This window comes from Humulus lupulus, chromosome 3 (assembly GCF_963169125.1).
Source record: "Humulus lupulus chromosome 3, drHumLupu1.1, whole genome shotgun sequence".
Taxonomy (NCBI): domain Eukaryota; kingdom Viridiplantae; phylum Streptophyta; class Magnoliopsida; order Rosales; family Cannabaceae; genus Humulus; species Humulus lupulus.
In genome coordinates, this window is record NC_084795.1 from 43160674 (window position 1) to 43178646 (window position 17973).

The 17973-nt window shown below is 41.8% G+C and overlaps 1 protein-coding gene across 1 annotated transcript; it reads left to right on the forward strand.

The window, feature by feature from the left end:
• The first annotated feature begins 1021 nt into the window (after nt 1-1021).
• On the forward strand, nt 1022-3589 carry LOC133824030 (NADH-ubiquinone oxidoreductase chain 5-like). The gene is made up of 3 exons (XM_062256891.1): nt 1022-1424; nt 2426-2511; nt 3461-3589. Exons 1-3 carry the CDS (start codon nt 1022-1024, stop codon nt 3587-3589), a joined length of 618 nt encoding a protein of 205 aa, XP_062112875.1.
• The last annotated feature ends 14384 nt before the right edge of the window (nt 3590-17973 follow it).

The window sequence follows — 17973 nt, forward strand, 5'->3', positions numbered from 1 at the left end:
CTTATTATAGAATAGATCGCAATTATTGGATTTAAGTGATTGGATGGAATCTAATTTGTAAAGTTATGAAATTTAATAGTATATTTATATAGAGTGTACTTTTATAACTGTATTTATTAAATTCCCCTTGAATTTCAAATTGTATATATGAAATCTTATTTTAATTTCAGTCCTTAAACTTAACCTAAGCTAGGTTTTTTATTTTTTATTTTTTTGCCAAAAAAAAGTTAATGATTTCATTTCAGACGTTTCAAAAGTGTTACATTATTAATTAAATAACTAGTGGTACAATTTGAGAAGGTAACTCCACGTAATAACATTTTCTTTCTCCTCTCTCGCATATTACAACTATTTTCTTCTACTCATCTCTTCCAAAACATCATAACAAAATCTACATCACAAAAGAAAGACAAAATTTGATTGACAAGAACTCATGAATTGAAGGAGAATTTAGGTGAGTATTGAAGAAATTGATGATAAGTAAGTTATATTTGTTATGATGTGTTATAAAATATTTTATGTTTGTTTTTTGAATTTCTATTGAAATATCAGACCTAGGGTTTTAGCCCAGAACAGTCCGAAAAACAACTCTAAACTATAACATATCCATGACCTATAATAACACTTAGTCATTATCAAAAAAAAATTGTTCCTTCAATTTTGACAACTTTTTAAATGAAAGAACACAAATTCGAATTAGATGAAGATGGTAGCTGCATTTCATGAGTGAGGTGGGAAAAAAGAAAGAACACAACAATTGATGGTGGCCTGTAGCTATGAAATCGTTAGAGGGGAGAAGAGAAAAAGAATGTCTTAGTTTGCGTTAAGGGTATTTAAGACTTTTCAAGTAGGTTTAGGGTTATTTTTGTGAAAAACTACAAAAGCTATGCCTATTAATTGAGTAGGAGATTTTGGATTAGCTCCTGGGATTTCAGGCCATTTTATTCTCTTTCAAACAGTAGAGTTTTCAAACATTTTTGCTCGTGCTAGTGCCCCCAGAAATTGTTGGATTTCTTGCAATATGAGATTGAATGCCATAACTCTTATTTGTATTTTACTTTGTATTGGTGCTGTTGGGAAATCTGCACAAATAGGATCGCATACTTGGTCACCTGATGCTATGGAGGGTCCCACTCCAGTATCCGCTTCAATTCATGCAGCTACTATGGTAACAGCTGGCGTTTTCATGATAGCAAGGTGCTCCCCTTTATTTGAATACCCACCTACGGCTTTAATTGTTATTACTTCTGCAGGAGCTACGACATCATTCCTCGCAGCAACCACTGGAATATTGCAGAACGATCTAAAGAGGGTCATAGCTTATTCAACTTGCAGTCAATTAGGCTATATGATCTTTGCTTGCGGCAGTCTGCGGCCTTTGATATATCATTTCTCTAGTGATCGAGAAATGCAACTCGATCAGGGTCTATGAATTGAAGTTTGTTCCGTTACCTTATTAACAAAGTAGACGAATCACTCTCTTTACAAGGGATATATGTTTATAATAATGGAATAAAGAAAAATTAATTGATAATGCATGTCGTTTACTTGGTTTAGCAATGTAAATATTTTGGCAATAACAATGTTGACATTTTGTAAATAAATACATTAGATACACATGAAAACATTATGTGAACTGAATTGAAGGATTTTGAAGTCAAATTCAAGTATTCAATCCATAGGAAGTTTGGATTCTCAAATTAGTAATGGTCTGCTTCTTGAATTATCAAAGAGAAAATGCCATTGGCTACTGTCCGTTGAAAACTGACATTAGAAGCAACGTATATTAGGGCAGAGCACAAAATCTGAAAAATCGAAAAAACCGTGTACACCGACGTTTGAACACCGAAAAAACCAAAACCAATTAAACAGAACACCGAAAAAACTGTTAACGGCGCAAACCGCCACTGCTCAGTTGGTTTGAAAATTTTATGTGAACCGACCGGCAGAACCGAAACCGACCGAACAGTATAAATATAATAATATAATATAATATAATTATTAAATAAAAATAAAAAATCTGAAAGACTGAAAATTTAAAAAAAAACTTAGGGCACCGAATCTCTTTCTCTCTCTCTATCGTATACTCACTTCTCTCATCACTCAGCCTCTCATCTCATCTCATCTCCTCCTTCCTCTCTATTCTGTTTCACTCTCGTCCCAGCCCAAACGAACGGATCGACCAGACTCGGCGGTAGCAGCATGGCCCAGTCGTACGACCACGACCCACACGCGCGACTACTTCATGGACACGGCTTAGCTGACCCTTCCCACTCCGGCGACTGCTTCACGAACACGGAGCTCCGCCACACTAATTCGTTTCCAAGCTCAAATAGTTGAGGTACTCCACTCCATCGTTGAACTACTTGATCTGATCTGATTTTGTTTTTCTAACTTTTTTTTGTTTGTATTTTTCTATTTGTAGGAGTTGATTTTAAGATCAAGCTACTCACAGTAGATGGGAAGAGGTTGAAACTGACAATTTGGGACAATGGTAATCTAATTTGCTATGTTATTACTTACTTTTAGTCATGATCAATATTATCAATTAAACTAAAAAAATGGAAATTTGCATTAAAAATTAGCTGCTCACTTGCTTTTTTAATCTTCTTAATAAATATAAGAAAACTTTTTTATACTGTTACATCATAAACCCCAGTGCTGAACTTGCACTATAGCACTAAATGTTCATCATGACATAGGTAAAGCTATGCAAACATCTAATCCTTATTGTGATTTTATTATGTGTTTTCCTTCTTGAATTGTATATTAAAATGGAATTTTTAAAGAGACGTGTTTTGCCATAATGAGTAAAGATATTGTATATTGCAGCTGGACAGGAGAGGTTCAGAACATTAACAAGTTCATATTATAGAGGAGCTCAGAGGATAATTCTAGGTACACTATGATATGTTTACATAATACAATTATGAAAATCAAGTACTGAAAAATAAACATTAATAATATTATTGATATAATTTTTTATTATTGTTATTATTCTAGTCCTTTTGTAAGTGCTGACTTTTTGAAAGAAAAAGAAAATGAAGTGACTATCATGTTCTGTTGAGTGCTAAGTGAAATACAAACATAGTTGGCTTATCTTTCATATGCTAGAATACAGTATGTGATTTGACACTGTCATTAGCTTAATTGTCATTCCCATGTTCAATTATTTTTAAAAACAATGTATAAGATCTGAATCCAAAGAATACATGAATATCAATGTATTATATTGTTTTGACCAGGTTTCTTTCATGTGTTAATTGGTGAAGAATAAAAATATCTAAAAGATACGTTCCTCGTTGATAATTTATTTGTGCATCCTATGGACAATAATCATTTTTTTTTATTTCATATTACAAGTTAAACTAGCAAGAAGAAACACAACTTTCATTTCTGGGAACCTTCATATTATGCCTTATATTTATTGCTGAAATTGTGTTTATAAATATGTAAATAGATCATTAATATGGATAACGAGGAAAACTTAGAAGAGATGATGGGGGAGTGGTTGGAGTATGCTGAAACTAATTTGTCAAGTTCTGATGGAGAAGAACAAGCGAAGGAAAGGAAAAAAAAGAACGTATGAAAGAAGAGAAATGATTGACAAAATCAAGATAAGGAAAAAGACAAAGAGACCGAGAAAGAGGATAATGAAAAAGAAAAGGGGAAAGAGGTTGAACAACCAGAAAATAAGCAAAGGGTTGGAAAGAAAACATCGAGCGTGTGAGATCATTACACTATGTTGCCTGATTGTGATCCTAAGAAGCCAAGGGCTGCTTGCAATATATGTGGCACTGATTATGTGACTGATACAAAGTTGAATGAGACTAGCACACTATGGGCACATGTGGAGAGAAAATGTAAGAAGTGTCTTTTCAATGACTGGGTTGATCAAAGTAAGAAGCAACAATCAACTATGGATAGACTTACTAAAAAGACAACAACCTGCAATGATGAAGAAGCCACTTCAAGTGGGTTGCCACTAAGGTTTAATCAAAATGCTGTTAGGAAAGTAATCGCTGAATATATCATTATGGATGAGTTATCCTTTGGGCACGTGGACGGAAAAAGATTTCAAAAGCTCATTAAACATTTCTTTCCCACATTTCAGTTCCCATCAAGATTTACTGTTGCGAGAGATATTTATAATGTGTTTCTAGATCAGAATAAAGAGCTGAAGTCGATTTTGGTGAAGCACAGAGTGTCGTTGACCACCGATTGTTGGAAATCAATCCAGAATATTAGTTATTTGTGTTTGACTGCACATTGGGTTGATGATAATTGGAAAATGCAGAAGAGAATTATCAATTTTATCCAAGTTCCTAGCATAAAGGGGACTTGGTGGGGAAAGAGTTGATAAATTTTCTTAATAAGTGGGGTATCTCCTCAGTTTTTGCAATGACGGTTGAAAATGCCTCCTCAAATGACGTTGCTCTTAGAAAATTGAAGGTGCACTTGTTGGATAAAGACAAAACCATTCTATTGAATGGAAAAATATTTCATATGAGGTGTTCAGCTCATATTTTGAATTTGATAGTAACTGATGGGTTCAAAGAGTTGAATGATGCAATTTCAAGCATTCGAAATGCGGTGAGATATGTGCGGTCATCTCCAGCTAGACTGAAAAGATTTAAAGACAGCTGTAAGGATGCAAACATTGAATCAAAAGCCTTGTTATGCTTGGATGTGGTTACTAGGTGGAACTCCACCTACTTGATGATAGAATCTGCTATAAAATTTGAGAAGGCTTTTGAGAATTTGGAAGTAGATGCGAACTACACAAAGTACTTTGATGAAGAAAGAATGGATGGCCCACCAACCAACCTAGAATGGGAAAAAGCAGTTGTATTTGTTGACTTTTGGAGGAGATTCTATGATCTTACTAATCGATTTAGTGGGTCATTATATGTCACATCCAATCTATTCCTTCCAGATATTTTGAAGGTTCAAGCTGATTTAACTACTATGGCTTCTAATCCTGATACTTTGTTAGAGGCTATGGCAGTTAGTATGAAACGAAAGTATGACAAGTACTGGGGAAGGATTGAGAAGCTGAATATGTTGACATTTATTGCCAATATCCTTGATCCAAGGTATAAATTAGAGGTTGTGAATTGTGGTTTCAAATTTGTGTACACTTCAAGTGAGGTTGAAAAAATGATAAAGTTGGTGACAAATACTTTGGCACAGCTGTATGCTTTTTATAAACAACAACAACATCTCAGTCATCTCAAGCTCAACCATCTCAATCTCAGTCTCAACCATCACAGCCTGTTATCATTTCCACTACAGAATCATTTCTTCAAGGGCAACTACAACTTAGTGATGACATTGAAGAAGATGATCTTGAATGTAATGACCCAACTACTCTAGACTTTGGACCATTACTAATTTCTATACAAATCTTACGAAAACATACATTTGAAATAATATATCTTTATTTCAAAACTATAAGGTAAAGGTTTAAAACTATATAAAATTCATAAGTAGGACATTGGGAACATAACTTTGACATAATGAAAACTTAATTAAAACTTATTACAACCAATTGCGGAAAAATACATAGAAAACCATAATCAAAGAGACTTCATCCTCGAATCAAACTCTTGGTCGATTGACTCCATCCCACCTCAATACACATCCCCAAGCTTCCAAGAACCTTTCCCACCACCAAAGCTATTTTCCTACACATATACACAAAAAGGAATGAGCCTAATGCCCAGCAAGGAAAATCTAACACATAAATCATATACATAATATTCATATCAACATATACTAAAACGTATCATAACACATGTCACATATACTATAATAGCCATTATTACTTGGGGTCCCGTAAACTAAACAAGTCATATGCCCACAATTTATTGGGGCTTGTTAGTTATACAGGTCATATGCCCAAGTCTACAAACATACATAATATAACATATAACATATACATAACACTTAAATCATAAGATAACACATAACATAACATATAAAATCCTATCCTATTTTCCTTACCAAAAGTACCGGGATATGAGAACAGGTTTGGGACTTTTGAAACACTCCTAAAAACCATCAAAGGAAGGTGAGTATACTAAAGAAAAAGGGATGAAAATAATGAAAGAACTATACCATCAAAATATACTTACCAAGAACCTTATGTTCAAGATCTTAGATTTCCTAACCAAGAATAAAGAATAGAGTTAGGATGCAAAGTAAAAACTATAAGAACTTTAAGGAAAACAAAACCAAAATGAACTAGAGTTTGGAATACCTTAAATGCTTCTATGACAGATCTAAACCTCGAACCGAAATGTGCTATAAACCTTACTTCCCAAGTGTTTGGTAAGCTTATAATGATTAAGCTTATAATTCCCAACACAAGTGTTTACACTCTCAAAAATAACCTATCAGCTTGCAGCCTCTAAACTTAGATTGATGAATGAATAAATGGTTGGGTACTAGGTCCTATTTATAAAGATGTTGGACTTATTAAGAGGTTAAAGATTAAAATGAGAATGTTTTAAAAAACATTCAAAAATATATCAAAGGAGCCGATATATCGCCTGGGCTAGTATGCCCGAGGCTCGTCGAGGTGATCGTGCGAAGTTACGTGTTTATCGTATCCCCGTATTGCGATATATCGCCCCTTATAGCTGCGATATATCAGCATACGCTGAATATTTAAACACGAAATTGCACATTTTCAGCTTAATTTGAATTGAGTAAACAGCCTTGACTAAGTCCTCTAACGTTTTCAAAGCTGCTGACAGACCCTAGGATATTCAAATATTACTCTTAATAAGTTTATTCCTCAAAAATACTTAATTATCATTAAACCTACACACGACAAGTGTTACTATCTTATTGGGTCTATCTAAACCTTATAATATAACAAATATCACCATTAATATCAGTCATATTAATCAAACCTTAGGTTAAAATTAATATTCTTAAACTATAGGTTAAACTTAGAAAGTCTACAAGTGTTACTACGAGTGTCCAATTAAATCCCGGTCTAAACCAAAATCTACAGTCATAAAAATACTACTACTATTACTATTAAACTACTATCTAACTAGTTAAGTAAAGTTCTTGGACTCTACAATTCTCCCCTACTAAAAAGAATTTCATCCTCGAAATTTACTTACCAAATAACTCCGGATACCGACCTTGCATGTCCTCCTCCAACTCCCATGTTGCCTCTCGTTTAGAACTATTACTCCATAGGACTCTGACTATAGGAATGTTCTTGGACCGTAACTGCTTCACCCCCCCTATCCAGGATGCTAATCGGTCGTTCCTCGTAACTCAAGTCTTTCTGGAGTGCTATCGTATCGTACTTGAGGACCTGAGATGGGTCTGACACGTATTTGCGTAGCATCGAGATGTGGAACACGTTGTCACTATCTACTAGTGCTGGCGATAAGGCTAGTCTATACGCAACTGCTCCCACCTTTTCCAATATCTCAAAAAGACCTATGTATCGGGGACTAAGTTTGCCTTTCTTCCCAAACCGTTTCACACCTTTCATAGGAGATATCTTCAAGAAGACTTGATCTCCGACTTTGAATTCCACATCACGTCGCTTGACATCCGCATAGTTTTTCTGACAGCTTTGAGCAGCAAGCATACACTGTCTAATAAGTGCTACTGCTTCTTGAGCTTGTCTAACAGCTTCGGGACCTAGAAGCTGCCTTTCTCCTACCTCGTCCCAGTGCAACGGTGATCAGCACCTCCTTCCATAAAGCAATTCATAAGGTGCCATCCCGATCGTCGACTGGTAGCTATTGTTGTAGGAGAACTCTATCAGTGGCAAGTACTTATTCCATGATCCTCCGAAATCAAGTACACATGCGCGTAGCATATCTTCTAAAATCTGAATTGTACGCTCGGACTACCCGTCTGTCTGAGGATGAAAAGTTGTACTAAGACTTAACTTAGTACCCATAGCTTGCTATAAACTTTCCCAAAATCTCGATGTAAACATCGATCCTCTATCTGACACTATTGTCTTGGGGATTCCATGCAACCGTACTATCTCTTGGACGTAGATGTCTTCATATCGGTCTGCCGTGTAGGAAGTCTTAACAGGCAGGAAATTAGCTGACTTGGTTAGTCTATCTATTACTATCCAAGCAGAATCATACTGCTTATTCGTTCTGGGCAAACCTGTCACGAAGTCCATAGCTATATCGTCCCACTTCCACTCTGGTACGCTAAGTGGCTGCAATAAGCCTGCAAGCCGCTGATGCTCTGCTTTCACTAGCTGGCATACAAGACACTTAGACACAAACTCTGCTATGTCCTTCTTCATCCCTTGCCACCAATAGATTACCTTGATGTCATGAGTCATCTTGGTAGACCCTGGGTGAACTGAGTACGGGGTACTGTGCGCTTCTTCTAGAATCATCCTCTTAATCTTCTGATCATTTGGCACACATACCCGATTCTTATATATCAATAAACCTTGACTAGATATTGAGAAATCTGTAGCCTTGCCTTCTCTGAATGCATCCATATGTGCTGCTAGGGTGTCGGCATGTCCCTGACTAATCTGTATATCTTCTAGCAGATTCGACTGGATAGACAAGTTAGCCAGCTTGCCTACAACTACTTCTATTCCGGCACTGATCAGCTCCTGCTGTAGCGGCTTTTCTATTCCGGCTAAAGCTGCTAAACTTCCATAACTTTTCCGACTAAGCGCATCGGCAACTACGTTTGCTTTTCCCGGGTGGTATAGGATTTCGCAGTCGTAATCCTTCACTAACTCTAACCACCTGCGCTGCCTCATGTTGAGCTCCTTCTGAGTAAAGAAGTACTTTAAACTTTGTGGTCCATATAAATCTCGCACCGTTCTCCGTAAAGATAATGGCGCCAGATTTTCAACGCAAAGACCACCGCTGCCAACTCCATATCGTGAGTTGGATAGCGCTGTTCATACTCCTTCAACTGTCGTGAGGCGTAGGCTATCACTTTATCATTTTGCATCAGCACGCAACCCAATCCTTGCTTCGATGCGTCACAGTAAACTACAAACTTATCGTTGGGTGTCGGTACACAGAGTACTGGTGCTGAGCAAAGCTTATCCTTAAGCAACTGGAAGCTTTCTTCACATCTATCATTCTAGTTGAATCTTTGTTGTTTCCGGGTCAGGTTGGTGAGCGAAGTGGCTATCTTAGAAAAGCCCTCTATGAACCTCCTAAAATAACCTGCTAACCCTAGAAAGCTTCTTACTTCAGATGCGTTCTTTGGTCTTGGCCAATCCTTTACGGCCTCTACCTTTGATGGGTCTACTGCAACTCTATCTTTTGATATAATGTGACCGAGGAACGCCACTAGCGAAAGCCAAAATTCGCATTTCTTGAACTTAGCGTAGAGTTGATGCTCCTTCAGTCGTGACAAAATCAACCTCAAATGCTCATTGTGCTCTACTTCACTCTTAAAGTATACTAAGATGTCGTCGATGAACACTACGACGAATTTATCTAAGTAGTCTTTGAAGACCCTATTCATCAAGTCCATAAATGCGGCTGGTGCGTTAGTAAGACCAAAGGACATAACCAAGAACTTGTAATGTCCATAACGAGTTCTAAAGGTTGTCTTAGGGATATCTTCTCCCCGTACCTTGAGCTGATGGTACCCAGACTGTAAATCAATATTTGAAAATACAGTCGCGCCTTGGAGTTGATCAAACAAGTCATCGATCCGGGGTAGCAGGTACTTATTCTTAATCGTTACCTTGTTCAGCTCGCGATAGTCTATGCACATCCGCATGCTTCCGTCCTTTTTCTTCACGAATAGCACCGGTGCTCCCCATGGTGAATGGCTTGGCCTAATAAAACCCAAGTCTAGGAGTTCTTGTAGCTGCGTCTTTAACTCCTTGAGTTTCGTAGGTGCCATCCGGTATGGTGCCTTAGAGATAGGCTCGGTGCCCGGTACTAATTCTATCGTGAAGTCAATTTCCCGAGTTGGCGGCAATCCTGGCAAGTCATCGGGAAATACCTCTGGGAATTCTCTTACAATACGGACATCTCCAACCTTAAGTGGTGTCTCCTTTTACCACATTTGTGATGCTGGCTAAGAATGCTTGACATCCTTTTTCCATCATTCTTTGAGTTTTGAGAGATGATACCAACGGTGTGCGTAATCCTGAAGCTTGTCCCATGAAGCATAGTTTCTGGCCGTTAGGAGTCTCGAACATCACCTTCCTGCGTTTGTAGTCGATGGTTGCGACATGTCGTGCTAGACAGTCCATGCCTAGTATTACGTCAAAGTCCTTGATCACCAATTCTATCAGGTCTCCTTCTAGTTCTACGTCCTCAATCTTGATCGGTACGCCTCGTACTATCCGTGATGATAGAACTACTTTGCCCGAAGGCAATTCGGTTACAAACCTAGTTCTAAATCTTTCACAAGGTTTGTCTAGTTTTTCTATCATTCCTAATGAGATATACGAATGAGTGGCTCCCGAATCAAATAATACAGAGCATATGTTATTGAGGATAGAAACCTGACCTGTTACCACCTTATTGCTAGCATCAGCCTCTCCTTGGGTTAAGGCAAAAACCCTAGCAGGAACCATCTTGTTGTCTTTCTTCCCTTTTGGCTTGCGCTGAGGACAATCTCTTTTCCGGTGTCCTTCCTGACCAAAGTTAAAACATTCCTTGGTGTTTGCGTGGCATTCTCCAGGATGTGTCTTCTGACACTTAGCACATGGCGGGTGTTATCCCCATTTCCTGTCAGGGTTTTGGGCCCTCGCCCCGGCCCACGGTCAGAGGGACCGGTTCGGTATTTGGGCCTGGTCCGCGGACTACGGACTGGGCTTGTGTAGAAGGGTCCGGGACGTTCCTCCGGGTTCATGTTCAGCTTGAACAGTCCCAGCACTGTCCGGAGTTCCCCGGACCACCGCGGCCATCGCGTCCCGGTCTCGGGCCCAGAATGGTCCGGGCCCGAAGTAAACGCAGCGGGCCAAAGGTAAACAAACCTGGACCGCTTCATCCCCAGGCTATGGGTCAGGCGTCCAGGACACTGAAACCGCCTCATTTCGCGTGGGCATTGTCCCCCCACTTTTCACCTGCAGAAAGGGTCACCTTGGGATTATCTGCTGGCGTGTCAAGACTGCGCAGCCAAGTACTCTGACCGGTCTTGTCCCCTGAATCGGCCTCGTGATTCGAAGTGGTCAGAGCCAAAGTGCCGTTTTGTCGGGAGAATGCTTGCGTCTCAGGGCAACTAATTGGGCCTGAGCTGGTTCGGGTTTGGTGTTCTGTATATCTTTTTAGCTCGGGCCTCCACTAGGAAGGCCCCTTGTGCACATTCCCCAGATGGGTCCGGGTCGGGCCCGGCCCAAACCTGATGTCCCCCTCGACCTATAAATATAAGTTGTAATGCAACGTAGAAAGAGAGAGAGAAGCCAGAAACTCTGCTCAAATACAGTTAAACAACTCCATTGTAAAAGCTTATCCTAGCTCTAATACAGACTTATATACAGACTCGTGGACTAAGGCTAGTTAACGCCCCAACCACGTAAAAATCTTGTGTCGATCTTCCATTTTCATTATTATTATCAGTAAACATCCTTCTTTAAGATGGTTGCTGAAAACCTCGGTTAACAGCGGGTATTCCACATAACCCGGCCTATTTCCCCCATTATTTTTCTGTGCCCTCTTATCGCTATCAGATTGCTTGTTATCAGGATGCCTTCTCTTCTGACCGTTACTGTTGTTGCTGGACTGATTGTTGCTATTATGGTTGTTGTTCCGACTGATCTGAGGTTGACCCTACTGTCCAGGCTCAGGCTTACTGGCTTCCTCTTTACTTACATTAGCCTGCAACCTCTCTACTTCTATTGTCGTTTCTAGAACGTCGGCATACTTAGTATTTCCTGGGTTTGCTAGCTTAACCCCCAGCTCGATCTTAGGTCGAAGTCCTCTAACGAACTTGTTCACACTCAGAAAATCAGTTGGAACCATCTTAGATGCGAACTTAGCTAGGCGGTCGACCTGACGAGCATACTCTGCCACTGATAAACTACCTTGCTTCAAGTTGGCAAACTCCTCAACTCTTGAAGCGAGTACAACCAAATTGTAATACTTCTTGTGGAACAACTCCACAAATCGAGTCCATGTCATGGTGGCAATGTCATGCGATTGCTGGACCAAGTCCCACCATATCCTGGCATCCTTCTTGAGTAATGAAGAGATGTAGGATATACAGTCTGCATTACTGAGATTCATGTGCATCAGAATTGGCTCCACATTCCTTAGCCACTCTTCGGCCTCAAAGGGGTCTATAGTCCCTTCGAAGTTTGGAGCGTGTTGCTTGCGGAACCTCTCATAAACTAGCTCCATGTGCTGTACTGGATACGGTGCGTAGTTTGCCACTGGCCATCCCCCATATGGACCAACTTGTTGGGGTGCTGAGGCCATTTGCTGTGGCTGCGGCTGCGGCTGAGTCTGGGGCTGAGCCTGTTGTCGCTATTGTTGCAAAAGTTCCTTGACTTGTTGTCGCAGTCTGGCGATCTCCGCAGTGTTGTCAACTGGCGGTACCGGCGCATTGCGGCTGGCAGTAGCACGCACTCCCCTTCTGCAAACTTGAGGGGCTTCATTGTTCACTGAAGTAGCGTTTGAGGCATTTCCGTTGGTGCGTACAGATCTTCGGAGCGACATCGTAGCAGAGTTCTAACAGTTGAAAGAAACATGTTAGAACTTTGCCTAATAGACTCTAAGGCAAAAACTTATTCTAAAACAAACATATCTCGGACTTATTGATTATGACTTCTTATGAAAAATTATATAAGTCTTCTTTATTATTAGAGTGGGTTTCTATACTTAGAAAAAAAAAAAGCCATCTTTATTTTCTAAGTCTGTTTCTATCATCCTATATGACTTTGTTATACCCAGATTTCGAGCCATGTTAAATGTGACCTCGAAAGCTGGATTCGCAGCGAATGAACTCGTAAAGTCTGAAGTATGTTCCAAGACTAGACATCGAGCCTGCAAAGCTGAGATGACTTCGAATATGGTGGCCTCGAAATCCACACGACCTCGAAGGGTAGCTCCCGAGATGCATCTATCCTCTGGGATGACGTCGGATCAGGGGTTCCGAGCCTGACGCGCGTACGATCTCGAAAGCCATGTGACCTCGGGAGATGTCATTAGCTCGAATGTTGATGAGAGACCTGGGAGAATAAGGCCTTGGTGATATATGATAATAACCTTGGATATCTACAAGTGTTGTCTATAAGAGACGTGTTCTACATTTATTACTGTAAACCCCCTAAAATCATGGGATATTATTTGATTAGTTATACGCCCCCTGGTCTTCAGGGGACGTTTCCTTTTATATCGGATTACAGGCATTTAAAGCCAATTGATTTATTTGCACAAAAAGAGTAACTACCCAAAATATGTGGGATAGTATTCTGCAACCTTCTCTATAAATAGAGAGGTCATGCACCATTGTAAAGGACGAATTTTCTGAATCTTGAGAAAAAAAACTCTAAAGAATTCATCCTTGAAGAATTTTCAGAGATCATCTTGAGCTTAATAAAAAAGACTCGTGGACTAGGCAGATTTAACTGCTGAACCACGTAAAAATCGTGTTTTGTATTATCATATTTTTATTGGCCATTACTAGTTATTGTTTATGTGCTCTTCTTTCACTGTTGACGAAAAACGACGTCAATAGTTTGGTGCTTTCATTGAGAGCCTTAAGCATTCATTCCTGAAAAATTCATGGCCACTAATAATCAGAACACACCTGAAGAGAATTACCCAAGACGTCCTGGGAAACAGCCAATGGAAAACCCGGATGTTGAAGAAAGAAGTGGATCTTCCGATTCCCGGGGACCACCTGCTCCACCAAGGGATGAGGATATGTATTACAATCCTGAGCGGTATGTTCCCATTGTGGAACTTGAAAACCGGCAATTGAAGCAGCAGTTGGCAAAGGCCAACAAGCGGAATGAGGAGTTGGCAAGGATAGCCGCAGAGGCACAGGTGGCTCAGCCCCCGCCTCCGCGCGAAAACCAAGTCCCACCTTCAAGGGACGTACGCGTTCCTCCCTGTAGACCCCGTGGGCGTCCACGAAAAGATGCTGCCACAAGGAGGCCGGCTCAACCTCCGGCACCAGCAGAGCCATCCGCTCCACCTAGGCCCCAGAGGAGTACTCGGGCTTGGGCCCAGCTAACTCGCTTGTGGAAGTACCTGCAGGAACTGAGAACAACCGAACCCCTGCAGAGGCTCGGACTCAGATACCTGGGAGCGCACCAAATGCAACCGACCCATCTCGGGCAAATTATGGACTGTCTTGGCCACGAAATGGATGGCAGTCACCGTCGCCTATACGGTTTCGTCCATCACCCATAAGATATCCTTCGCCCCCCTGTAGGAATGCTCAACCCGTTCGAGATCAGGGCGAAAAGCGTGCGGGAGGAAGACAAGGAAACGGGGAGGCTTTCCAGGAGTGGAGAGGCGCCCCATCAGAAAAAAGTCAAACATCTCGGTCTCGACGGCGGAGACGAGGCGACATGGAAAGAATCCATCACGAAATAACCAGGCGACGAGTTTTACCAGTGATGAATCTGGAGATACCAGGTCGGTCAGCAAGCATGACCGAGGTCGTAAGAATACTGGAAACCGCAGAAATCGTCCCGACTTGCGAGAGCACCTAAACCAAAGTCGGGGTAATGGTGACCCAATAAATCCGGACCTGAGAGATCGCTTGAATAGGCATAGAGATCCCTTGCAGAGACGCGAGCCTGGGATTATGATCGATGACAACCGATTCCAGGCAGTGCCTCTTGCGGACCCAGTCCAAGAAAGAATCGACAAGCTTGAAAAGGCTTTTAGGCTTTTGAAAAACGAGCAAAAGAATGATTGGTATGAAGACTCTGACGAGGAGCTTGAACCGTTTGCTCCCCATATTTCCAATACTCCATTTCCTCAAGGATTTCGAATCCCTCACGTCCCGACGTTTGAAGGAAAGACCGACCCGTATAGTCATCTGAGCACGTTCAACACCATAATGAGAGCCAGTAACGTGGGTTACGAGCTCAGATGCATATTGTTTCTAGCATCATTGACAGGACCTGCCAAAAGTTGGTTCGAAAAATATAAGAGACACTCAATAACTTCTTGGGAGCAGTTGTCTAAAGACTTTAAGAAGCAGTTCAGAGCAATGATGGGGGTCAGACCAGAGGCATCAACCTTAACTAACGTTCGACAACAGTCGGGCGAAACACTAAAAAGTTACTTAACAAGGTTTAATCTGGAAGTCGCCCGAGCTCGGGACGTGGATGACAGTGGGCACCTAATGGCTGTCCGAGCCGACATAATGCCGGGAAGTGCCCTTTGGGACGACATGCAAAGAAAACCAGTAAGGTCCATAACCGAGTTTAACAGACGAGCGCAGAGGTTTGTCAATGTAGAGGAAGCGAGGTCGACACTTAATGCGACTTCCCAGCCCGAAACTACAACGATAAACGTCAACTCTGCCTCAACCTCGGCGGACCCAGCAGCTCCAAAGCCTATCGCGGAAAACCCCTCCAAGAGGAAAAAGAACGAAGGGAGTAACCCCGAAGCCGAGGGAGGAAAGAAAAAGAAAGGGGAGAGATATTTCTCCGTGTACAGGGTATACACCGAGCTCAATGAGTCTCGGGAGAACATATACCTGGCTAATGAAAACCAGGTCCCCTTTAGGCGTTCAGACCCGATGAGAAATCAAAAATCCAAGAGGGACTCCAGTAAGTATTGCCGATTTCACAGAGACACCGGGCATACAACCGGTGAATGTCGAAAACTGAAGGACGAGATCAAAGGATTGATCTCGAGAGGTTACTTCCGGCAATATGTCAAAAACCAGAGTACTAGTCAGGCGGCCACGAGCAGTAGCCGCGGCTCCGATGGCACAAAACAATAATTCCCGAGCTCGGGAAGAAGACAAGCCCCCACCAATAGATGGAGAGGATGTAATAACCATCTCGGGAGGGCCTCATCTCGCAGGAGTGGGCAGGAATGCCCAAAAGAGATACGTTAACGAGCTGAAGACTGGGGATGGGTCTCCTTATGAACCTGAACCTAGGGCTCCAAAAAGCCAGAAGATTGAAACACAACCAATAACCTTCATTGAGGAAGATGCATCCTATGTCCAGTTTCCTCACCATGATCCGCTGGTCATTACTCTTCAGCTGGCCAATAAAAGGGTCCACCGAGTTCTCATAGACAATGGGAGCTCAGTCAACATTCTCTATAAAGCTACCCTCGAAAAGATGGGACTCTCCCTTCGCGACCTGAAAGCGTGTGCAACTACTTTATACGACTTTTCAGGAGAAGGGACCGCCTGCGTGGGATCCATCGAGCTCCCCGTGACCTTGGGAGACTTCTCAGTCTCGGCAACCAAGATGATGGAGTTCGTGGTAGTAGACTTACCATCAGCCTACAATGTGTTGCTCGGGAGACCCACCCTGGTCGGGCTGGGGGCAGTTTCATCAGTAAGGCATCTGGCCCTGAAGTTCCCGACCCCTAGCGGAGTCAGAACATTGAAGGGAGACCAATTAGCAGGGAGGGAATGCTATAGCATCTCCTTGAGAGGAAAGAAACAGACGAGCACACAAGCACTCGCCATCATTCAAAACAAAGACGGAACGGTCTTAGAGATTGACGAAGAAATTGATCCAAGGATTGAGGAGAAAGTTTACCTCGAACCTTTAGAGGAGCTCGAAGAAATTCAGCTCGAGGAAGCCGATCCCTCGAAAAAGGTGAAGGTTGGAAAACACCTCCAAGATGAGACAAAATAGCAAATAATTTTCTTTTTGAAGAGAAACCAGGATGTCTTCACGTGGTCGCACTCGGACATGGTGGGAATAAGTCCGAATATAGCAAGCCACGCACTGAATATAGACAAGAGCTTCCCCCCGAAGCAACAAAAGCGAAGACAGCTGGACGAAGATAGAAAGAAAGCACTAAAGGAGGAGGTTGACAGGTTAAAGGCAAACTGATTCATTAGGGATGCCTTTTACCCCGACTGGGTAGCCAATCTGGTATTGGTCCCAAAGCCCAATGGGACGTGGCGAGCCTGTATTGACTACTCAGATCTCAACAAAGCTTGCCCGAAAGACTGTTTTCCATTGCCAAGGATTGACCAGCTCGTGGATGCCACGGAGGGGCATGGCCTGATGTCCTTCATGGATGCCTATTCTGGATATAACCAGATTCCCATGCATGCCCCCGACCAAGAACATACGAGCTTCATCACAGATAAGGGGCTATACTGCTATAATGTCATGCCATTCGGGCTCAAGAATGCTGGGGCCACATACCAGCGACTCGTGAACATGATGTTTTCAGAACAAATAGGGAACAACATGGAGGTTTATGTTGATGACATGCTTGTCAAGTCTCAACTCAACAAGAACCATGTTGATGAACTCGAAGAGTGCTTCGGTGTGCTCCGAAAGTTTAACATGAAGCTAAATCCTCAGAAGTGCACTTTTGGGGTATCTTCAGGAAAATTTCTGGGCTTTATTGTGAACTCTCGTGGAATCGAGGCTAACCCCGACAAGATCAAGGCCCTGATTGACATGCCCTCACCTCGAAGGCACAAAGATGTCCAAAGTTTGACTGGCAGGATGGCAGCCCTAAGCAGATTCATCTCGAAATCTACGGACCGTGGTCTTCCATTTTTCAACTTATTGAGAGGAGGTAAGAAATTTGAATGGACGGAGGAATGCGAGCTGGCCTTTCAGGAGCTCAAAAAGCACCTTGCAGAACCACCCATCCTGTCAGAACCTGAAACGGGAGAAATACTGTACCTATACCTTTCAACCACCGAACACGCAATAAGCGCAGTGCTCGTTCGAGAAGAAGAGAAGGTGCAAAGACCTGTTTATTACATCAGTAAAAGATTACTGGGGGCAGAGTCAAGATACCCATTGAAGGAAAAACTCGCGCTCAGTTTAATTCATTCGTCTTGTAAACTCCGCCC

What these genes read in the sequence shown, in the direction of transcription:
- LOC133824030 (XM_062256891.1), top strand. Translation starts at nt 1,022, where the DNA reads ATGAGATTGAATGCCATAACTCTTATTTGTATTTTACTTTGTATTGGT. An exon ending in AGAAATGCAACTCGATCAGG is followed by an intron (nt 1,425 to 2,425) that starts GTCTATGAATTG and finishes TTCTATTTGTAG; the next exon opens with GAGTTGATTTTAAGATCAAG. An exon ending in ATGGTAATCTAATTTGCTAT is followed by an intron (nt 2,512 to 3,460) that starts GTTATTACTTAC and finishes ATATGTAAATAG; the next exon opens with ATCATTAATATGGATAACGA.